The sequence below is a fragment of the Uncinocarpus reesii genome, genomic scaffold (assembly GCF_000003515.1).
Source record: "Uncinocarpus reesii 1704 scaffold_5 genomic scaffold, whole genome shotgun sequence".
In the NCBI taxonomy this organism is placed as follows: Eukaryota; Fungi; Ascomycota; class Eurotiomycetes; order Onygenales; family Onygenaceae; genus Uncinocarpus; species Uncinocarpus reesii.
The window spans coordinates 1206896-1229647 of NW_003052496.1; the positions used below are offsets into that span (position 1 = coordinate 1206896).

At 51.1% G+C, this 22752-nt stretch overlaps 10 protein-coding genes across 10 annotated transcripts; 7 read left to right on the forward strand and 3 right to left on the reverse strand.

The window, feature by feature from the left end:
* Positions 1-16: 16 nt before the first annotated feature.
* On the reverse strand, positions 17-3245 carry UREG_07437 (uncharacterized protein; the record flags this gene model as incomplete). Its single annotated transcript, XM_002582618.1, has 2 exons — positions 17-3097; positions 3150-3245. 2 exons carry the CDS (start codon positions 3243-3245, stop codon positions 17-19), a joined length of 3177 nt encoding a protein of 1058 aa, XP_002582664.1.
* A 671-nt stretch (positions 3246-3916) lies between these two features.
* Positions 3917-6490, forward strand: UREG_07438 (uncharacterized protein; the record flags this gene model as incomplete). The annotated part of the gene is made up of 3 exons (XM_002582619.1): positions 3917-4140; positions 4211-6259; positions 6439-6490. The coding sequence occupies 3 exons, from the start codon at positions 3917-3919 to the stop codon at positions 6488-6490; spliced, it is 2325 nt and encodes a 774-aa protein (XP_002582665.1).
* Positions 6491-7769: 1279 nt separating this feature from the next.
* Positions 7770-9307, reverse strand: UREG_07439 (uncharacterized protein; the record flags this gene model as incomplete). The annotated part of the gene is made up of 2 exons (XM_002582620.1): positions 7770-8182; positions 8239-9307. The coding sequence occupies 2 exons, from the start codon at positions 9305-9307 to the stop codon at positions 7770-7772; spliced, it is 1482 nt and encodes a 493-aa protein (XP_002582666.1).
* Positions 9308-9978: 671 nt separating this feature from the next.
* UREG_07440 (uncharacterized protein) lies at positions 9979-10569 on the forward strand (the record flags this gene model as incomplete). The annotated part of the gene is made up of 1 exon (XM_002582621.1): positions 9979-10569. One exon carries the CDS (start codon positions 9979-9981, stop codon positions 10567-10569), a length of 591 nt encoding a protein of 196 aa, XP_002582667.1.
* Positions 10570-11374: 805 nt separating this feature from the next.
* Positions 11375-13362, forward strand: UREG_07441 (uncharacterized protein; the record flags this gene model as incomplete). The annotated part of the gene is made up of 3 exons (XM_002582622.1): positions 11375-11705; positions 11776-11852; positions 12070-13362. 3 exons carry the CDS (start codon positions 11375-11377, stop codon positions 13360-13362), a joined length of 1701 nt encoding a protein of 566 aa, XP_002582668.1.
* A 548-nt stretch (positions 13363-13910) lies between these two features.
* Positions 13911-15002, forward strand: UREG_07442 (arginase; the record flags this gene model as incomplete). Its single annotated transcript, XM_002582623.1, has 3 exons — positions 13911-13997; positions 14062-14645; positions 14699-15002. The coding sequence occupies 3 exons, from the start codon at positions 13911-13913 to the stop codon at positions 15000-15002; spliced, it is 975 nt and encodes a 324-aa protein (XP_002582669.1).
* Positions 15003-15934: 932 nt separating this feature from the next.
* UREG_07443 (uncharacterized protein) lies at positions 15935-16619 on the forward strand (the record flags this gene model as incomplete). The annotated part of the gene is made up of 3 exons (XM_002582624.1): positions 15935-16107; positions 16179-16453; positions 16519-16619. The coding sequence occupies 3 exons, from the start codon at positions 15935-15937 to the stop codon at positions 16617-16619; spliced, it is 549 nt and encodes a 182-aa protein (XP_002582670.1).
* A 670-nt stretch (positions 16620-17289) lies between these two features.
* Positions 17290-18750, reverse strand: UREG_07444 (uncharacterized protein; the record flags this gene model as incomplete). Its single annotated transcript, XM_002582625.1, has 3 exons — positions 17290-17473; positions 17722-17891; positions 17947-18750. 3 exons carry the CDS (start codon positions 18748-18750, stop codon positions 17290-17292), a joined length of 1158 nt encoding a protein of 385 aa, XP_002582671.1.
* A 983-nt stretch (positions 18751-19733) lies between these two features.
* UREG_07445 (uncharacterized protein) lies at positions 19734-20927 on the forward strand (the record flags this gene model as incomplete). Its single annotated transcript, XM_002582626.1, has 3 exons — positions 19734-20146; positions 20253-20592; positions 20664-20927. 3 exons carry the CDS (start codon positions 19734-19736, stop codon positions 20925-20927), a joined length of 1017 nt encoding a protein of 338 aa, XP_002582672.1.
* Positions 20928-21613: 686 nt separating this feature from the next.
* Positions 21614-21920, forward strand: UREG_07446 (uncharacterized protein; the record flags this gene model as incomplete). The annotated part of the gene is made up of 2 exons (XM_002582627.1): positions 21614-21770; positions 21829-21920. The coding sequence occupies 2 exons, from the start codon at positions 21614-21616 to the stop codon at positions 21918-21920; spliced, it is 249 nt and encodes an 82-aa protein (XP_002582673.1).
* Positions 21921-22752: the final 832 nt, after the last annotated feature.

Genomic DNA, 22752 nt, shown 5'->3' on the forward strand with positions numbered 1-22752 from the left:
AAACCAGTAGGCCGGCTTAAAATAGCCCCTTATGGTTAGCAACATAGTCTCGTACTTCGTTGTCAGTGGGCCATGGCGAGAAGCAGTCTGAGCCTTCTATGACAGCTTGCGCTTCTCGGTAGAGTGCTTCGATGGGTGAGGGAGTCCATTCTGGCACTACATCCTCATCCGAATGCGGCCTCAAATCCGAATCTAAATACCCATTTTCGATTTCGGCTGATGCAGAGCACGCGGTAAATGACGGGTCCTTTTCAAAATAAACCCGCACAGCAACCACAGTCTGACGCAGCGATCTTTTCCCACCATTTATTTTCGCCATCGCTCGTTTCAGGTCGCTGGCGTTTCGAGTCATCCACTTGAGCAGGATCACCAGACTTTCAAAATCCGCCGCTAGACCAAGCACCCGAACGAACGCATGCAGGGTAAATGGACTAGGCACGGTGTACATACTTGGTAAGATCGGATAGTTTGGCGACCGAGAAACTACAACCTCTTCAGAAGCCGAAGGAAAAAGAGGTCCATCTTTTGCGAGAACCATCTGGTCGAATTTCCGTTTCACCAAGTCAGTACTCGTTGTGACTAATTCCGTGGCAGTTGAAGATGGGTGTCGAATCGGGTTCCCGAGGGTATGCTGGGACGGCGAAAACTCCATGCTGCGTCCTTTGTTTCGAATGGTAAGCAAGAACCTCGACAGGGCTTCGCACACGGATTGAAAACCAGTCGCGTCGAGGCTAATATTTCTCCGCTCCATCCAGATCACAACCTCCCGAACTTCTCTCCATGCTAGTATCTGTTGCATCAGCAACGGTGCATGACTATCGGCAGGGAGTCGGGTGTTGGCCAAACTTGCTAAAAGGTAGTTCCAAGCTGGCAGATATTCCGGCATTCTTAACCGCACTAAAGAAATGGCATGCGCCAAACTTTCGTCGACGGTTATTTCTCTTTGTGTATTGCTTGAGCCCTTATCCTCTTTGGGCTTTGGATATACGATAGGGAAAAGTCGGCTAAGTGAAAACTTTGGCTCACCCGAAAATGGCATAGAAGGGCCAGTGAACCTGCAGAGAAAGCGAATGAAACTAGCGAAGACATCGTCCGGGATGCAATCGAGATGTCGTCTCCGGCTGGGGACCTCGTGGCTGAAAGGAGATATCAAGGCGTCAATTTGTTGCTGTGACAACTCACAATGTGACAGGCACTCTAAGCCTAACTTGAAGGAAGTCAAATGACGGAACAGTAGCACTGACAATCTCCTCGAAAATTTGGTTTTCGTAGTTAACAGATGCTGAGCCAAGGCTTCGAGTGTTGGTGGCTCTGAACGCACATAGATCATATCACGAGGAGAAGAAGGCTCAGGGTATACCTCCTTTCCGTCTCCTGGCAGCACTTCGGTCGAACGCGGGATAGATGATTCCTTTAAATGGCTGTGATATATGACCTTTTCGGTGAGTTCGAGGTAGATATCGTTTGTGATACGAAAGCCCTGGTCCCGGCACGACAGAAAGCAAGCCCAAGCTTCTCGCATTGTTCTCGTAGCACGAATCCGAGCAGCCCAAATGTCACTGTATCCATCTTCAGGCCTAGAGCCCAGCGATAGTTCAATCGCGGCTTCTTTTGAATTTGACTTTAACCACGTTGTGTGTTGATCTCTCATTCGATAGATATTTGGTTTTGGGAGGAAGCTCCTGGTTTGAATGGTAGGAGTCCCATCTAGATCCCATCCGGCTAAGATAGTGGCTATTCGATCCCATCGCGTTGGCGAATAGCCAGCTTCTTTCATATGCGCAATAGCTCCCATAGCCTTGCTTTTGCTTCCCTCGACCCCCCTATCCACATCGATTCCCAATTTGTCTTCCTTCCATGGAGGCCACGACTTCGCCTTGAACTCTGCCCACTTCCGTTCTGCAGGTAGCTTTTGGCGGGCAGCTTGATTCCTGGTAACAGCATGATATCCTTCTCGAGTAACCGCAAGCGGTGGATAAAATCTCGTCATTTCCCTTAAAAGATGGAAAATCGAGCGCTGTTGCACGACTGTAGAGGCATACGGCTCCATTCGGCATGGTATTGCGAGAAGAGCCAAGAACTTATTGTAGTACTCGATTAAACGACGAGTTAGTTTATCGTTTATCGCTGCGCCAACAGCATCAACGCCAAACATAGTGGTAAACATTTGGGAGAGAGACAGAAGCGCCTCTGGTGAAATTCGACGCGCAAGTCGAACGAGGCGGACGAAAAGTATCATGACGGTCGTATCATCCCCGGCGTCTATCCATACCGGTTTCAACGGATGCATTGGTTGCTTATCTGGTAGGCTTTGAAGCATCGCTTTGCTTGGCGGGTTCTCTAGCAACATATTCCAAGACTGAACTAATAGCAGATCGAAAGCCTTCAAATTAATGCGTTCTCGGCGAAGGGTGAACATCAAAACGAACATAGGAGTACGCTTGCTAGAAGCTAATTTGTTCCTAGAGCTTGCTTGGTTCAATGCGTCCAGCCGCATTGCCGCAGTGACAGGCTGTGGAGACAGCAATATCCAAGCCCACGCCATCACGTCGCTAGGTGAGTATCCTCGCTGCGACAAATAATCCATCGTCTTGTTATCGAATACTCTTAAGAGCGCCATATCAAGCGGCCGAGTATCAGGCGATTTGTCATGTAGAGTCGAGGACTCTAATGACAGATGGGGATCAACATAACGGATATAATTGGCTACTATTGTAGCATATGACAGCCGAGCCTCGCGCTTTTGGCATGCCTGGCCGTGACGCGCGAAAGATTCTACGCGCCATTCCTTTTTGGCTGCCTGGCTGGGAGTAGCCCAAGATAAATCAGTTTGGTAAGACCTAGGTTTGGCGATATCGACATCTAGGCCCCTTTCTTGCAATGCAGCTATCAATGCTTCCGATGGCGTCTCCTTGAAGCGAAATTTCCTATCCCTTGCTCGGTCACCGTTGGCCAGGGATTGAACATCCTCCGTGTTACGAAAGCTGGTCGGGACAGGATTCTCAAGCTTGAGCGGCCGGTGAGAGACAAAGCGGATTCCGTGTGTGGCAAAACGGTAGCATCTGAGGATAGAGCGACCTCGCGGTACAATCGTTGTCTACAAAAACCATTAGACCCAGGGAGGCGCACCGGCGATAGAGAAAAGGTACCTGTTCATTCCCGCAGAGGAAAGCCCTTGGCTGCACCACAAGTGGACACGAAGTGGCTGCCGGGCGCCTCTGCACAAACCTAGCGAGCGCGGACATCCATTGAGCTAGAGGAACGGGGGGCTGCCGGCAGATCGAAGCTGTAGACCGCAGTGTCGAGCTTGCAGACTGTCGCGTTTGAAGTCTTGAAGACGGCCGTCCCTTTTTTCCCGCTTACTCAGCAGGGCATATCACGTGACTGATTAGCAAAGCCGAACGCCCAAAAAGAGTTTCTGGGGCCATTTTTACCCAGAAAAAAGCCCGCCGGAACTGCTGCCCTTGTCATCTTCCCATCGCAAGATTAATGTGCTCTGCTCTCCTGGACAGCCTGTGTGATCCGGTTGTGTCTTCTGCGTACGGCCTGCTCCCGGATGGTGTTGCTGTCTGTCTGCATGCGAAGGTTTGTCATCGCCTGTCCGATCGCTCCCCTTGCTCCAGTCTAGTTAACTCTGCGATCAGGAACTAGCTAGTTATTAGTGAACGACACACGCCCGGCAGCTGAAGGCACTCACCACGCTCCCAAGCAACCAAGCATTCATCGCAAAGATCGTGACTCCAACTCAACTATAGCAACCCATTAAACCCCAAATTCCGCGTCGCAGAGTTGAGTTTCTCTATGATTACATGCGATCCTGACCCGCCTTCAAGAGGAAACCAGTCCAGGGATCGCGTCCACCCATTGGACAAATCTCACATCAAAGCTCCCCGGGCGGTTTGCGGTCTCGAGCAGGATGGAGAAGAACAACCCGTCCCTTATGCCGGTTCCAAATGGAGACACGTCCCATACGGGCGCTGAACCTTCGTCATACCTCACACCATCAAAGCGAAAACACGACGCAACTGCCGGAGACGAATCTAATCTTACTCCCGTTGGAGAGGCCACGCCAGTCAACAGTGAACCGGCGGAAGACTCCGTTACTTCTTCGCTGAAAGATATCCTAGAAGTAATTTCAGAGTGCGTCGTGCCCATATCTGCATTCCGGTTGAAATCTTCGCTTTCTAACTTCCTCGTCTTAACGCCGCAGGTATGATTCCGAGCTCAAATTATTACAGTATCCCTTACCCTCAAAGTCGAAATCGGAGCGCGAGAACAAACGCGCGAAATTATCAGAACCTGATGCAGGATCAAACATTGAATCAAAAGTCACGGGCGGAGCATATAAATCATTAGAAGAATTCATCGACGACATTGAAACAGTAGCAGCATTAGTTTCCACGGACAATCCTCAAGCCACGGATCGGCCGGAACACCTGAAAAGCCTCAATGCCAACGAGCTCTCGGTTCGAGCCAGCTTGTTCAAAAAGCAGTTGAACAACCTACTTCTCAGAAGCAGACGTTTGCAGCCACTGCTTGTTAACTCCGAAGCTAGCCAAAGCCAGGAAGAGTCACTCCAGTCGTTAGTGCCTCCCCATGAAGACCGAGCAATCCTTACGGTCACATTTGGGAACCCACCCAGAACATACTTCTCAAGCTTCCAGCAAACAAACGGAGTGTCTTCGGTTGCTACGCCCGAAGTCACGGACAAGGAAAGGTCTACTCCCGTTGACGAATCTGTTCTACCTGGTGATATTAGGATTTCCAAGGTTATGCCATTCAACGCAACCCAGTTGCAAAAGGAAAGGGGCACGACAAGGACTTTCGGCGAGGTGTTCCAGCCTCCATCACATCTTCCCCAGTTAACACGTCCACAGAAGTTTAAACAGCAGGCAACTGACAATGTAGTGCGCTGGCTTCAACCTGTGGACATTTTAGCAGCATCCTCAACAACTCTCTCCGGCCAAAAGCTGTATAACAACAAGAAGTTATCCCCAGGGCATTGGTTAAACTACGGCCGCGATTCATCCCGAGGCAAACTGAGTTCAATAAATAATAGCGATGACAGTGGAGCCGCAGGCTCAGTGAAGGAGGATGAAGCAATCTTTCGATCTATTTATTCTTCGTTTGCTCCTGGCTATGACAGTGGAGGTGCTGTTCTACAGAACAATGTCCAAAACTTGGTATATTGGGACCGGAGGGGACAAAACAAATTTAACCAGTTATTCCCAGATTGGCATTTTGACGAGGCAGAACCAGTGCGACAACTTTTTGAGAAAACAACGCTCGAACCGGAGCCTCTCAATGATATTGATCTGCGGCTAGCAGTGGAATCCTTTGATCCAAACACAAACATTGAAGACCTCGAAAAGATTCAAAATGGCGATACCGAGACTTCAGGTGATGGGGATGTTGAACATATTCTTCAAGAGATCTCTGACCTCCTGAAAACTCTTCATTCCTACCGACGTTTACGGAATCTTTATCCGACGCCTGGGCAGCTTCCGAATACTAGCTCCAAGGCTTTTAGCCAACTCTCTGATACGCCTTCAGAGGAAGAGAAAGCTACATACGACACTCTGAAGCAAAGCTTGTCGTCAATGATCGCGCTGCTTCCGCCATATGCGCTTGCTAAACTAGATGGGGATCAGTTAGCAGATTTGAATATAAAAACGGCGATGAATCAAGGCTGTGTTGACTACGCCGGCACGATGGAGGAAGATGAATGGACGATGAGACAGAAACAAGCACCCAGAGTCACCCAATCCGCCACCCGCTCTCCGGCCCCAAGCACTCACCTTCCAAGGGCCCCGACTTACCAAACGCCACAACATCAGAATATCGCTCCTCACCAACGATACCAGCCTACCACACGTGCCAGGAATGCTTCGACAAGCTACACCCCTCAAAGCTATGGCACTCGGCAGCCAACACAGGCAATTCCGTATCAGCCAACACACCCCGCTCCTGCGTATGCCCCAACACCTCCAACCTCACAACGTTTTGTACAGCCACAGTATCAGCAATCACCACCAGCCTCAACACCTCAATATACTCGCTCTGGAATGCTCCAGCAGTTTCAAAGACCAAATCAAAATGGTCCGAATGCGTATACGGGTCCACGGGGACTTTCTCCGTCGCAGACGCAACAGCAGCAGCAATATCCCCGGCAGGTGCCGCAATCGAACTACCAACCGCGAGCAAATGCGCCATCCGCTCACAGGCCGCCTAATTATGCCCAGACCCCTCAGAGACAACCGTATGTAAACTCGCCGTCTGTTGGGACGCAACCCCGATACTTCCAACAACAAAATCAGCCATCCGCCCACTATCCCAACTTCCCTTCAAACCAAGCGAGCCCGATTCCGGCACCATATCCAAACAATGCAGCCGGGATGGCCTATCCACGGGGGGCTGCTGACCAGGGGCCACTTTTAGATCGCACCAGAACTCCGTTGCTGGAAGCTCAACGCCGAAGTGTTCCCCTTAACCAGCCTCAAATCGCCGCTCATCAAATATCTCCACACAATAGCCATGCAAACATCGCTAATACTCCTCCTCGGCAGCAGCTCACCCCAAAACCATGAATAAATCGACTACTGTTGCCCATGAGGAAGAAATATTTTCTGCCATATTAACCGTCCTGTTTGTCGGTAGTACTATTCCGCTAATACCGTTCTTCTTCCGTTTACCATTAACCTTCCACACGTCAACGCTTTCAAGCTGTTTACTTTGTGATTCTATGCGATTATCAACCAGCCGCCTAATATTGGTTCCTTCAGTTTCCGGCCGGGGGCTTTTTTTTTTACAAAAGAAAGAAAGGAGTCTAAAGGGATTTTTTTAGCTTCTCAAGGCGCAAGGTTGGAAAAGATCCCATTCCATGGTGTTTTGTGGCTGGGTATTACACATGCGTTGTTGCTCTGCAAACCTTGAAGATTTCCAAACTGGTTTGCTGCAGGTTTGTGATTTGGAGAAAAAAGGGGGGGGGCTTTCGTCTGATGCCATTTGGGAGAGGGGGTGGTTGCTATGTGAGACTATTTGATAGAGTGAACAATCAGATTTTGATCCTTTCCATGTGAACAAGTCAGCAGGTACATATCCATGACGTAGGCTACCACGATCATTACTGGAATACAAAGTATAGCATGGATAATGGGGGAATTATTACAAGACACATATACAAAGCATGCTCAATCATAGTGGAACAGACGTGGCCGAGATCTTCAACTTGTTCAAGAAAAGCACCAGCTCTTCAACAAACTGCATACATGCACCCATCATTTGGTTTCCATCCTTCTGTGGATCCTATCCTCCCCCTTCCACCTCTTCAGCATCGATCGAATAGTCATAAATCAGGTTCAGACAGCAATCATGGGATATCATAGAAGTCAAATAGACAAATAAGAGTAGGAAAAAAGAACCAGTTGTAGCAAAGACAAGGGAGAAAAAAAAAAAAAGAGCCGAAGAACTGTCCTTAATATCAAACAGAAACCATATCAAAGCCGCTACCGCTAGCATGAAACCTCATAAGGAGATGAAGAAATTCGTAAGAGAAAAAACGAGATACTTTTCCAAAATATAAAATCGACCCTTTTTTTTTCTTGGCTCCGTTTCAGGCTCCGAGGTTGGTCACGAAATGATGATCGCAGCGATGGACATGAATCCAAAGTATCTATCAACAGCCCAGCGCAGTCCAAGTTAGATCCCATAGGTTTGACTTTGATAGGCGAAAGGATGACATTAAAAAAAAAAATAATGAGGCAGATAACTTACAGCACCGCACACTTCCATCCATCCTGCGGCTCGATCAGATACTCATGTCCGCCCGGGCTATTCGACGCCCATAGCGCAATCATGCCGCCAATAATCGCGACGATGACGATTCGTCCGAAGAATTCGCTAATGGCGCCAAACGCGAGCAACGGGAATAATATAGCCGCGCATATAGCGGCGATGGTGGTATAGATTGGGTTTGCGTGGTGCATCGGGTGGTTTCCCGGGTTGGTGGTCGGCAGATGGGAGGGAGCGACGAGGACGAGGTCGGATTTGTGGTCGAGGATGCGTCGGTCGCCTTTGATGGGGCTGGGGGAGGTGGTGAGTGAGCTGCGATAGGATTCGATGTCGTCTTCGGAAGGTGAGGGGAGGGTTTGCACGACTTTGTTGAAGGAGCAGAGGGCTCGATCTTGAAAGGTGTGAGCAGGCACTCTATTGTAAAAGAGTCAAGGGTGGATTGCTTACTATATTGCTCGGTTTTCATGGCGATTTTTTCTAATAGATCGGTTCTCTTGTAGTGAAGAACCGAGTAATCCTGGATCTGAAGGTCATGGTACTTGGCAGCTAACATCTTCTGTCTGGGAGAATTTCGGGTATTGGGCGAGGCTTGATGCGCTGCTTCTAACTCGTCCAGCGTGCTAAGGTCTTCTTCAAGCTGAATGATCTCCTCCTGCATGTGTTTCAGGAGGCGGTGATTCAGAGCGTCGAACTTTCGATAGATTCGCGGACGCGATTCAGGAGTAGGATTCTCGGGTATAGGCGATTTAGGAGACGATGCCGACTGAGACTGGCGGCGGCTACACTTCGCCGCTTTGGAAATATCGATGCTTGGACGTTCCGGCTTGGTCTTTTTTGGCGAGGTCGATTTTGTTGGAGCATGTCTGCTGTAGTAGAATGATTCGGGCGTTGGGAGATCCATGAATGGATGAGCAGAGGTTCCTGGATTCTCAAGAATGGATTCCGTGTCCGTCGCGTAAGCTCCAGCCATCGGGCCCGGACGCTTTGGCTTCAAAGCCTTGGTTATGCCCCATCCCATGCTGTCGAGGGGGATATCTGGCGGAGTGGGTGGTTGATATTCGTCTCCTGATGCAGTAGACGAGGCGCGACCTGGGCTACAGTCTCTGACTGATACACCAGAGTCTGAACGAAAGCTGTAAGCCGCACTAGCTTTGCGCGAGTGATCCTGCAGGACTGGCCGCGAACTGGTTGTTTGCTCTATGTAATGCCGGTCAGCAGCCCTCTTTGCTTTCACACCAGCTTCGGATTCCTCCTTGTCTAGAAATTGAAAGACATCGGGAGCCCGTTCAGTCGATGCGGGTTCTGTGGACCTGGTGGTGGCTCTCCGGCGACCGGACGGAACCTCCTTGTCGCTCGCACCATAGGAGATACTCTGGCTCCGGGGGCGCGGCCTGCATTCCAAGGCTTCATCCAAAGGTCTACCGACGACGACATTGGCAACCGCAGCCACCGGGTTGGCAAAGGGGCTTGTGGACTTTTTAGATGCCCTCCGCTTGCTGGCCTTCACGTGGCTCATGATGGCTTGATCCAGGTGACCAAAGGGACTAACAAAGCTTCGCCAGGGTATGCTCAAGGCGCTGGTGTCTGCGTGATGCTGATCCCCAAGGCGTTCTGGGACAATTGGCTTTTGTCTTTGAATGTGGATGGTAGTTCTGGGAAGAAGTGGTATCAGAGGCTCCTGGATAGAATGGTGCTTCAAGAGATCAAGCACAGCGATGTCCACGGGAAACAATCCAACGGTTGGTTATTGAAACAGGCGAGAGAAAGTATTGTATATGCCAGGCCGCGAATGATGCAGGATGCCAGGTGGTCTGAGGGTGTCAAGGACGAGCCGTACGGGTCAAGATAGGTCGCGACGAGGACGAGGGGCGATATTAAAATAGAACAGCTGCGATAAACATAGATATAACAGCGAAGAGGGGAAAAGAAAAAAGCAAAGCGCCCAGCGCCAGGTTCAAAGGTATTATAACAGTTATATAGGGATATCAAGAGATGGAAAGCGATGGAGATCGTCGACGGGCAGTCCATCCATCATGCTGTAGATTGTTGGCACAGCCGGCAACCCAACCCGAGAAGAGGGACACCCCCTTCACCCAAAACTGTCGGGAGCGGACGAATAACTGGAAGCGTTTGAGATGTGTCTCATGATGGCGATGGGCTTGTTGCACTACGCTGGCCGAGCTAAAAATGGACGGGGGTCCAGGGCCTACAGCCTCCAAAGTCCCGGAGCATCGCCAACGCCCCCAAGCGTTACAAGTTGATCAAGTACCAGATACGAGGGCTCGAAGATGCCCCGGCGGTCTCTGTTGGCTGATCGTGAGGTTTCCTTGCCTGGCGGTGGTCGTCTTCAGCCAAACCAGGACTTTTATAAGACCGGCTGGCGCGTCTCATAGATATTCCTCTCGCATTCCAACAAAGACCGTCCGGTCTGCATATCAATCCCACATGCACTTTGCAACAGAGACGCAGCTCGTGGCCAAAGATGACTCGTCAATCCCGCGACTTGGAGGATGCGACCTCGCTCTTCGCGAACGACGGCAAACTGTTCAAAAGAGGATGTTCGTCCGTCATTTGCTTGAAGCCCACGCCGTCGACCATTTCTGCTATTCGATCTTGCTGGCGCGCTCTGACGTTGGCGTGGAGTCTGCAGCGTCTATCCTATCCAGAGCCAACACGCTTGAGCTGCTGGTGAATTCTCGATTAGGATGCCATTCCGCTGCTGTCGATATGCTGATTGTTCTCTGGTTGTTGCTGTTCATGCTGCACCGTCGCAACTAGTTAACTGGCCTCTACGCTCTGTACATACATGCATAGTTACATCAAAATGTCGAACTCAGGTACTTCCAGTGACGGCAGAGCTGTCACACTTGGACTAATTTGCCTGGTCGACTGGCTGAAAGCGAAACTATTCGGCCATTTCTCCGTACACCGAGCGATAGTTGTTGCATTTCCGCCAGGGTGAAGCCGGCTAATTCTGAGGGTCACACCTCGTTGCCAGCGAATCGTAGTCCATACCGGGGGATCAGACCAAAGAAGAAATGTGCGTCTCCAACGAGTCGCTGGCAGAGACATCTTGGCTGCCATTGATTGAGATGCGGGCGGAATCGTCGTTGGCAGCGTGATTCTGTAGCTAGGACTGGATATCTCGACCAATTCGGCACGGATTCAGCTTTGACTGCGCTCCGCTGCCATACTACAAGCAATAAGCCTGGGAAGAGACGCTGTGTTCGTTTCATCCATCGTCGTATCTTAAGGTTGACCTTCAGCCATCGTCGGCAAGGGACATCGTCGATTGGAAGAGCCCATCCGGAGTCCTGGGATGAACCATGGATTCCTCGTAGTTCGGGATCGGATCAGCACACCTATCAGGCTGGAAGTCGACACGGTGCTTGGGAGAATCGCAGTGTCTGGAGAGAGAGCTGTAAGCGACGATAAGATGATAATCCAGACAATCCAGAGTCAAGTCGACCAAGCCAAACCATCAACCACTGCAATGTGACGGCTCACCCGTTGTCTCCCGCTTCCGATCCCACAGCCCAACTGTTTCGTCGCCGGCTGTGCCTGACAGGCTCGTGTCGTCTCGATGCATCTGGTCCGCCTTATCGTATGCCACCGTGTCATCCCCCGCCCGCGACTCCCGCTGCGTCCTGGCATCACCCGGCCCCGTAGCCAGCGGAGCTTCGCACCCAGAGAAGCGCGGCTCCTGAGCACGCAGATAGCCGCCCATAAAGACGCAGCTGCAGACCGTGTTCCGCTTCGCAAGGAGTTAAAGGACAAGGCCAAAGCGAAACGGCTGGCAAAGGGCAAGCAGGGCCAGGATGCGCCGTCTCGATCGTCGTCGCGGGAGGGCTGGGAGCTGACGGTGGGAATCGAGGTGCACGCTCAATTGGACACCGATGCAAAACTGTTTTCACGTACGCGATGCCGTCGGACTGGGGACTTGGGTTGATATCTCTTCGCTGACGGACATTTTGCGCGATGTAGGAGCCTCCGCCGCGATCGAAGATGCACCCAACTCGAACGTCGCGCTTTTCGACCTCGCCTTCCCAGGAACTCAGCCGGTGAGCTTTTATTTGGACAAGCGAATGGACAATTATGCTAATGTAGCTTCAAGTCATTTCAACCCGCAACCCTGATACCCGCATTGCGCGCCGCCCTCGCGTTCGACTGCGACATCCAGCGAGTCAGCAGCTTCGACAGGAAACACTACTTCTACCAGGACCAGCCTGCTGGGTACCAGATAACACAATACTACGGTGCGCTCCTTTGACCAGCTAGTTCTGGGAGATGGCGACAGCTTACACAGAAATTTCAGAACCGTATGCTAAGAATGGTGTTCTTCGGCTGTACGCCCGTGACGGAATCGCTCCTGAAGACGGAGACTGTGTTGAAATAGGCATCAAACAGATCCAGATGGAGCAGGACACGGCCAAATCCCAAGAGCTGCCTTCGCACACCTACCTCCTCGACTTTAATCGCGTCTCTCGGCCGCTCATCGAAATAATCACCCTGCCTCAGATCCACTCCCCCGCCACGGCCGCTGCGTGCGTGAAGAAGATCCAGGCGATTCTGCAATCCTGCGGTGCCGTCACAACGGGCATGGAAATGGGCGGCCTACGTGCCGACGTCAACGTCTCCGTGCGCAGACGAGATGCCGAAGCGGGTGCGCATGGATACCAAGGAATAACAGGTTTAGGTCAGCGGACAGAGATCAAGAACCTGAGCAGCTTCAAGGCCGTTGAGGATGCGATCGTTGCCGAAAGGGATCGCCAAATCGCAGTGCTGGAAGCCGGCGGGACCATTGAGGGCGAGACACGCGGATGGACACTTGGCAGCACAGAAACCAGAAAGCTACGCGGGAAGGAAGGGGAGGTGGATTATCGATACATGCCCGATCCCGACCTGGGACCGGTGATAATTGGGGAAGATGTCCTGCTTGAACTTCAAGATACGATGCCACCGCTGCCCGATGACCTGGTGAAAACACTCACGCAGGATGCAAAGTATGGCCTCTCTACGGATGACGCAAAGGCTTTGTTGGAGCTAGACGACGGTGCACGATTGGACTACTATCAGGACGCCGTCGACATGCTCCTCACGCTGCACGCCGAAGAGCCAGCAACAGAAATGGGCTTTTCTGCAGGCAAGGCGCTTGGGAACTGGGTCCTCCATGAGCTCGGCGGGCTGTTCAGCAAATACGAACTCCCCTGGGATCCAAACCGGGTTTCGGGACAGACGCTCGCGGAGATCGTGCACCTCCTCTCCCGAAAGTCCATCACGGGGACGACTGCAAAGTCGCTGCTGGCCACGGCGTTTGGCGGTGATGCCAGGCCAATCAAGCAGATGGTGGAGGAGGACGATTTGCTGTTCCAACCACTGTCGCGGGAGGATTATATTGCGCTAGCGGAAAGTGTAATCCAGCAAGATCCGGAGACTGCACGGGAGATTCGCGAGAAGGGCAGGGTGGGCAAGCTCAGTTGGTTCATGGGCCAGATGATGCGGGCGGGAGATCGGGGGAGGATGGAAGCCGCAAAGGCGCGAGAGGCGCTGGAGGAGCTGCTGCTGAAGTAGACGGGGTCTGATTGTAGCTTCTACCATGTACAATATCACAATATATCACAATATCAGCATTTGGACTGTTGATTCCCTTTACCGCCTGCAACATCTAGATGGACTCTCTTCCTTTCCTCGGCCTCTTTTTTCTCGCCGCCCCAGTTTTATTCTCTCGGCCTCGCCCACTCGCTCTCTTAAAACTGTACTTAGCGGAAAATCGCCCACCGCGGCTCCGCCCCATCTTCCCCTAAAAGCATCTTGAGCCGGTGGGAACGTCACACCGGAACTTTGGGGGAAAAGAGACCTTGCGGTTTGAATGAAGGGGAATAGATCTCTGGATTCTAGCCGTGGTTATCCGCTGGGGTTCAGGCAACTCTGGAGAGACTATTTTTTCAGGAGCAAGTGTATATAACTAGGATGGAGGATGCGACTTGACTTTTTAGTTCTTTTTGGTTTTGGATTCTGTTTCTTCTTGATTTATTATACCCTGTTGTGTCTTCTTTTCTACTTCATCTTCAAGCGGTCGAACAACAATATCACAAGCAATCTGATCCCAATCCTGCACTATGACGTCCCCAAGCACGATTCCCCAGAAATTCATAACAAAGGGCAACCAGCTCGGCGTCGTCGCCGTTGGTTTCTCCGGTGGCCAGGTAAGAGATCTACTTGACAAAGCTATCACCCCCTTCTCCCACAGCTCTAACCCCCAGCACCCAGTGTAAGCAAGGCGTTGACGCCGCTCCCTCCGCCCTCATCGACGCCGGCATCCTCAACCAGCTCCGCGACGACCTCGACTACGAAATCCACCATGACGGCAAGATCCACAACTACACCGAATTCCTGCCCGCCTCGGACCCGGACCACCGCGGCATGAAGCAGCCGCGCGCCGTGAGCGCCGTCACGGAGCAACTTAGCAAGCAAGTCTACGAGCACGCGCGCGAGAGCAAGATGGTCCTCACGCTCGGCGGGGACCATTCCATCGCCATCGGCACCATCTCCGGGACCGCAAAGGCCGTGCGGGAGCGGCTGGGCCGCGAGATGGCGGTCATCTGGGTGGATGCGCATGCGGACATCAACCGGCCGGAGGATAGCGAGAGCGGGAACATCCACGGCATGCCGCTTTCGTTTCTGACGGGGCTGGCCAAGGAGGAGCAGAAGGATATATTTGGGTGGCTGGGCCCGGAGCACCTCATCAGCACGAGGAAGTTAGTGTATATTGGACTGAGAGATGTGGATCGTGCGGAGAAGCAGCTCCTGAGGGAGCATGGCATCAAGGCCTTTAGCATGCACGATGTCGACAAGTATGTTTTTTTTCTGGCGGAAATCGATCTTGGTGACTGACAATGATTCGCAGATACGGCATTGGACGAGTGGTGGAAATGGCTCTCGCGCATATCGGTCAGGACACGCCCATCCATCTCTCCTTCGACGTGGACGGACTCGATCCGCAGTGGGCTCCCAGCACCGGCACGCCCGTCAGAGGAGGCCTGACGCTGCGCGAGGGCGACTTCATCGCGGAATGCGTCCATGAAACCGGCAGCTTGATCGCGATGGACCTGGTGGAGGTCAACCCGAGCCTGGAGACGATGGGAGCGAGCGAGACGATCCGCGCCGGGTGCTCGTTGGTGCGGAGTGCATTGGGAGATACCCTGCTGTGAGTGTGCGGCGTCTCCGGGAGAGACGGTCGATAGATGGCCTTTGGAGCATTCTGTAGAATATGGCGGCGGCCTTGGATTCGCTGTAGAACATGTTGGCCCAGTGGGAAAATAGAACTCTGCGCGCAATTAGCTATACCAGATAGCAGGATCAAAATGTACAAAGTGTCTCGTTTGTAGATTGCTTCTTGAGATAGTTAACTATCGGTGCAGCATCCCACAGACACCTCGCAACACACCTGCTGCTGGTCCAGATATACAAGTCAGACCGAATAATCATTTATTTCCTCCATTCTCGCAGGATGCCACTCTCATCGCCGCGGACGACGGAAATCCCGCCACATCATTTTGCGGTTGTCGCTGTTCTCCCAACCACCCGATTTTCTGCCCTGCAGACCAAACCGATGCCCGGGATCTCACTGCCTCACATTGGACTCTTTTTTTTCTTTTCTGCTTCTTCTCGAGTCCTGTGAAACCATCTTTTCGCATGTTCATATTTCTGCTTTGAAGGCCCAAACTCCAAAGCCGCTCGTTTTCTTTTGCTGCCATCACTCGTTCCTGTGGCTCAACGGCTCTTGCATGCACATGTCGCGCTAAACAGAGCTCTCAAAAGTTGATAACTGGCGACCTTGTCCAGTGCCCGTCCTCGTCAGCGGCAGGTCCCCAACACTGCGCGGCCAGCGCGTCGGGAGGGGGAGCAGAAGACGGCTTCATTCGTTATATTCAAAAAAAAGTCCCGACGAGCGGTTTGCTGGACCGGCGGAGATTCAATCTGAGCTGCAGCCTGCACAGCGGCCTGACCCCTCGACCGATTGCTCGAAATCGTTAATTCACTCGTCACGAATACTCTTTTTAACGCCAGTTCATTCTCCCGCTCTGTGCCTGTTCCCGCTCTCCCGCATAGGAATCTGTGCATCGATCTCGACTCTGCCATCATGGCGCCCGCCTCTGAATATACCACGTCGACCGCGTACCTCCGCAAATTCCACTGGCCGGAAATCCAACTGAACATATGGCTCCTAGTCGTTCTCACATCGGCGGCAACATGCCTGGGGATATTCAGCTGGTTCATGGTCGTGCAGGCACAGATGGAGCAGGCCTCGCCATGGTAAGGGCATACACCCCCGGTTTTCCTCTTGCGACCAGAAGAACCATTCACCTAACCCGCCTTGCTCATAGGGTCTTTCCATTCATGATCGCAGCGTCCATCCTGGCCCTGTTATTCATCGTCCTGATCTTCGTACTCTCCTTTCAAGCCAGGCTGATCCCCGAACTGATCATCCTGGGCTCCTTTGTGCTCTTCGTGCTGTGGCTGGCCGGCCTCATCGGGACGTCCATCCAGCTCTACGGCTCGATCGCCAATGTCAATTCTAATTGCCAGAATTACGTGGAAGCAATCGAATTCCGCGGAGCAAGCATCAATACTCTGGCGTGGCTCACCCAGGTCAATATCTGTCAGTTCCCCCCCCCTCCCCATTGCCAAAAATGAGGACATTGCGTGCTAATATACAATGTGCAGGCAATTGTTGGAAAGCCGCGTTTTCGCTCCAGCTCGTCAACACCGTATTTTTCGTCTGGATGCTCTTCATGGCCCTCCAAGTCCGACGAGGAGAACGCTGATTCTATCCTTCTCGTAATGATTTTATTTATTTTCCTTCTTGTGAGCACTTTTGCATGTATATACGACTTTCTTCTTTACGAATCCCCTGGGCCGGGGGCGAGTCTGTCTGAAAATTACCATTCCAGGGCGTTTATACGGATTTGCGAAGATTTGGCTTTTGATGGGAATTTGAGCGAGATTTTTTCATTTTTTTTTTCAAAGTTTATCAGCGCTTTTATTGCACCTAGATGCACAGGAGTTTCAATGACCGTGATGAAGATATGAACTGTGGTTCACTCTGGATTTTGGCACTTGTTCTCCATAGTCCTGGAATACCCTCTAGCAAATGTCAGCAACAGTGGGAAAGCCTATAGCTTAATGTGCAAGCGAACCCCTTTCTTTCCCTTTGAAAATGCGGCATCCCGGCATCGCTATCAGTTGATAGGATAACTCTTGAAGATTGACGAAGCAAAATATACAAAATAAGCCAAACGCGTTTCATTTCAAATGACTCAATCTACTCCGTAATCCGTACAAATTGAGGATGCAAGCACCCACTCTGACAGAAAAACAAAACACATCATTCGAACAAGATTGAAATGCTGGACATGCACACGCTTGCTAGCGGCCAATCCTCCACCCGGCAAAATGGAACGAGCAGACAACATATCCCGCCGCCATCAATTACTATCACACGCACAACGGGCCGTGATGATCAATATACGAGCCCAATGCCAGAACCAGCCGCGCGGCGGCTAGTGACCCCTTGCTGCGAGAGAGATCAAATCTCGGAGTTCGGAAAATGTTGAGTGTAGGAGGTGGATCATTCGTAACTTTCATATCCAAGTCGTCGAGTTGAGCAACTGGTGTAGACCTACTCACTAGTTAGCAGAAAACAGTAGAAGCCACGAGCGCGCCAAAGACCTACGGGTCGGTTTCCAGTTCGTCCGCTTCCGTCTTGTCCGCTCCCAACAGGGCAGGGAAGAAGTGGTTGATATATTCTGGTGAGAAAACAGTATATTTGAAGAACATTGTTTGCTGCGCGCAGGAAACGAGAAACGTCCTGGTAAAGGTATCATATTTAGCATTGCGGAGTAAGAGTTGATTCTCTCAAAACCTTACGTGCGGTCATATTCCCTCAGCTTGAATGGGTCTACTCGTCCCGTTTTGCTTTTCTCGCGAAGACGTTCACACATCATTCCAATCAGCTGAGAAGCTTCTTGAGCATCAACTCTTGTGTTTGGAATGCCCATCAGCTCATCTTCGTCCCATTGCCCAAGCCGGGACTTTGTCTATTTAGAAGACTGTTAATATAATTTCACCGAAACCTGGAAGCATCCACATTACCTCCACTGAACAGTAGATCATGTCATCCATAAATCCCCAGAACTGAGACTGACCGATTCCCTTGCGGCGAAGGCTCCCATCATTGATTGAGACGCAGTTTACCCTTGGACTAAGAATCCGAAGCTCTTTTCCTTCGGCGTGCCATTCCCAGCGTCGGTACTTCGCTACGGACAGGCTTGTACCGCGACCACTTAAATTGGAGCACTCAAAAATACTCGTGAGAAACAACGATATCATGAGTTGAGTCTGTGTTTCCGATTTGACTCTTAGCATATGGGTACTTTTGTCTGTATCGATTGATGTCTCTTCCCACGACTGTATACACAATCGCTTATTAGGATAGGTGGTTTCTTCGAGAGAAGTTTCTGAGCCGTCGTCGTCTATTACTTCGCTTGAGACAAAACCAGGCCGTTGAACCTGGGCTCTGTTGGTGCGAAGATACCGTCTTGGGGGAAGTTGGTCGTCGGGATTAAATGGGGCCTCCTTGACCATCGCCAGATGCATGAGGAAAAGCCCCAGCAAAGTACCAGCTGGAGCCTGTGCAGAAGTTCCCGCTACTGTCGAGACAATCCGATGCAGGTCCATTCTCCCCAACTCGTGGTTCCTGAAGTTTTGTAATTGCCTCCTCACCTCAGAGTCCAGCACAGCTTTCCCAACAAAAGGCGCTAACATTGGAGGGACCCTAGCCTTCGAACCGATCCCATTTACCCGAAAATAAATGGTTTGTCGCTGGCCCCATTCGCTCCCAGAATCGGTCATGATCTCTGGGTCGGCGGCTTTGGATTTGGAACGAGTGGTTGGCATATTTGATACGGCTGACGATAGCAGTTCTGGCAGGTAAAGGGCGCCTTGTCAAGTAAGGGCAGATTGGATGCAATCACTAGGCAAGAACCCGCCCTTCCACAGGGTAGGCTCCTGAATATAAACCTCCATTCTTGTAAGCGCGGTCGCCGTCAAACCAAAACAGCCCCATGCGTCCTCCTACACCCTGAGGGATAGGAGGGGCAAAGAGCTGCATAGTTATTCATAGAACCAGTTTCTGTCCACTCGCGGTGAGGGCTCGTATCACTTCCCCCCTCAGCTCCTGCAGTGGCTATTGGACGGATGTTTCTCGCCGAAAGGCATCCTTTTTCGGAGATGCAGAGCAGGGAATGCTGTGCATGGGCGCCATTGACAGTGCCCAACCCGATCTCCAGTGTAGAGCGACAGGGCCCAGGGGTGTGCTGGGTGATGGTGGTATCGTTGAGAGGAGCCCGGTTCTATTTCGGGTCCCTTGTGGGCCGGGAGCTTGGGGATCTCCGTTGAGTCCTAGTTTGACCAGTGGCATCAAACATCTGGGTCATTGAAGACTCGTTAACGCTGACAGCAAGATTGAAATAGAGGAGGCATCGCTTTGTCGTGGGAACCAGAGAACAGGGAGGTTGGACATGAAGTTGTATGGTGTGCTAACCAGTTAACTATTATTAGTTAACTAGTGTCTGGCTGCCTTGAAGCCCAACGCGACGAGAAATGCCTTCAGTCTCCAGTACCAGGACTCTTGAGACCCGATCAAGGGCAAGAATGTAGTCGGCAGGCGAACTAACTGCTCTGGCGTTCAACCTCATCGTCCTCGCAGCCACTGTTGAGCGGGATCGCGAAAAGCACTTGCGGCCATCGCGTGCCACCCTTGTCTTTATATATCGATACCAGACAGAGGAGTCCAACGGCCATCGCAATCGTTTTACGCTCTGTTTCTCCTCTTTTATTTCCTGGCTGTCATCCTGCATGTTGTTGCCATTAGAAAGGCGATGGGCTCTCCCGCAGCTCGCCCACGTCCTTTCGCGCCCCATGATCCCAAACCGCAGTCTCTAAAATCCATCCTGGGCCGGACAACGAGTATACCATTGTATTGCCATCCAAAGGCCTGGTCTGACTTCCATCTGGACGTGCTTCGTGTGAAATGCTTGGACAAGTCGTATCCGTTGGAGCACGTTGTCGGAAGACCTCTTCGCTGCGATCCGGCGGACAAGCAACTTCAAGCTGTTGTGGATGAGATTACTGAGCCAGTGAACGAAGATGGAGCCTTCCAAGGCCTACTTCTCTGCGGACAAGAATGGATACGAGGTTTTGGCCCTCATCGTACCGAAGAGGCCTATCGCGGACTGTGCTATTCGTGGCTTAGGATTCTCAGGGACGACGTTCGAGAGTATCCTATGCTTGAGTGAGTCCAAAATTGATTTCTCAGCTGCGACGCTCCCTATGCCAATCCAGAGCTACTCCATGACCATAGGCTAGCTTTGCTTCTAATGACCTTTCTGCTGTTCCAGTTCCGCTCCGGACACGGTTTATCTAAAGTTCTTTTTTGGGGGAGAGACGGCCCTGATAAAGGGACCCGCGGTAATGTATGATTATCCCGACCTCGACGACTACCCGGACGGCTTATACCCCGTCGTTTCGTTTTTATGCCTCAACCATGATGAGTATCGCCCCCGAAACGCTCACCATGCCAGATGGGATCGTGGGAACCCAAGGGTAAAGGTTTGGCGACGCCGGTCAAAGCCTGCAGAGCATGTCAGTCTGTTGCTCGCAATGGCCCAGAAGCAAGCTCAGCTGCTGGACAAGAAGCGGTTTGATTGCGTTGATAATCCACTCTTGAATGCCTTCCATGTTCGTTTTGTCCCCGAAGCTGCTCTGCAACTCAAAAACGGGATATCTAGCTTATCATTGCCCGTTGATAGCCCGTCCTGGTCATAGTGTCGGAGACCACAGTACGCATCCTTCGAGCCCATGTAACATTGAATTACCTGAATGCTTTGGCAGATCCAACATTGCCGCTCCTCGACAACCTGATCGTCGAACAATCAGAGCCGTTTGATATGCTGGTTGAGGCGGACCGGGTACGGTACCTGATCACCGCTAGCTGCTTACTTGACGAGTACTACTTGGATATCCGCCCGATATTCTCACAGCGCAAACCCAAGGAGCCCGAAGAAGATGAATAGTTGCCAAACCGTTCTTGCCCCATTTGTTTTTCTTTTTTCCGTCTAAAGATACCTCAGCCTTAAAAACGAGCTAGCTCTATTCAAACTTCACTTCTTGAGATACTTCCTATGTGCCGACCAAATTTTGCGCATTCTAGAGCGTTTGATGTGCGAGGCTTCTGAGGATGCTCAACACTTCCAAGACCGCGAGTTGACCTATCTCAACCGTACTGTATGCCGTGCTCCTAGTTTAACATGGGCAAACGCTTCTACAAGCAACGGCTATGGATTGGAATCCAACTCTCAGGTTGACACCCACAAAAAGAGCATTATATAAAGGGGGTCAGCGAAATTCGGATCGCTTCATCTGGTCCTGGGCCACCAACTTTCCTCTTACCGTCCCTATCAAAACCGATGACACAATGAAGACATCACACAGATGACTTAAACTATTTGACATCTCTGCGCCTGCTCCGTTTCCCCTTTCCTCTTCTCTTGCTCGATATCACCTACAAACACATTCAGCTCCTGCCTATCCCTGTCAAAGCTTTGCTCTCCCTACTGCCACCTCAACACCGAGCTTCTTCTTCGCTCCTGGCAATATTAGGCCACTCTTGAACCGTTGCTGCTATCTCCAATCTCCCGGCCAGAAATCCTGGGCTGTCACCAACGCCGTTGATAAAAAACACCCACACGCCAGCACCAACATGGCCCACGTCGCCAGCAGTTCCCAACCGACTAACCAGCCAACCACTAAAACGACCGGCAGAAGCTGGCTTGGAATCTATGGGCTGGAGGCGCTGACTTTGATGACCTTTGAAGAGCTTCAGGACTTTTCTGAGAACTATGGCTCACAGTTTCCTGGTATGGCATTCCCCCTATGCATTCCCGCGGCAAACTGCTTACCTTGCGCTATCTACAGTTAATGCCCTCTTGAATCCTGATCATGAAAGCGAGGATGAGATGATCCGTGAAATTCTGAGAAAGATGGGATGTCTCGAAAAGAGTGGATAAGTGTTTACTGACATGGCTGGCCGACGCACTGTTATTGATGGGTAAAAGTGTGAGAGCACTCGGGTCCACTGCTTTGGCTACTTTTTGGATATTGTATTTTATATATTTTACTCCTGTATTATTATAATCATTTATTTATACTATCTTCTATCCAGAGTCTTCATTCTGTATCTACATACAACACTGGGGGTTACGATGGTAGCCTAAAGTCAATCACTCTCCATGGTCCAGAGTTAATCTTGCCACTGCCCTCATCCACGGACAGCAACAACGTTCAGGCAGAAAAGCAGGCAAAGTAAGGCAAGCATGGGATCGAGCCTAGATCCATCCCCCGATATTGATAGATCTCTCTCATTGTGGTGGCAACCTTGTTATCAACGGGCCCAGTCGATTATCTAGTTAAGGAAGAGTGGTCTAGGTCTCCATATCCATTTTCGAGCTTTAGATCCCGGCGCTGTTTTCATCGAGGAACTTATTTATTTTGGCGTTGGAGTTGGTTCGCGCCCCCCGTTGAAAAGGGGTTGGCTGTCCGTGGAACTCAAGCTGGGACGGGCCTTAAACTTTTTTTCTCCCTTTTGGTTGTGGGAAAGCGAAAACGACATGTTGCACCCTAGGTAGGAATAAAATCCCAAGGGATCCTCACTGGAATGTATATATATTCACACTGGGAAGGTGGATGATGTTTTATATTGATCTCAATTAATATGAGGAAACATGGATAAAACGCCAGACCTTGCTGAAAGCCAGTAACTCACAGTTGTTCAACTAGCATTTAGAGCATTATGGAGAATATCGCAAGAAATTCAGAGCGTGCAACTTAGATGATTGATAT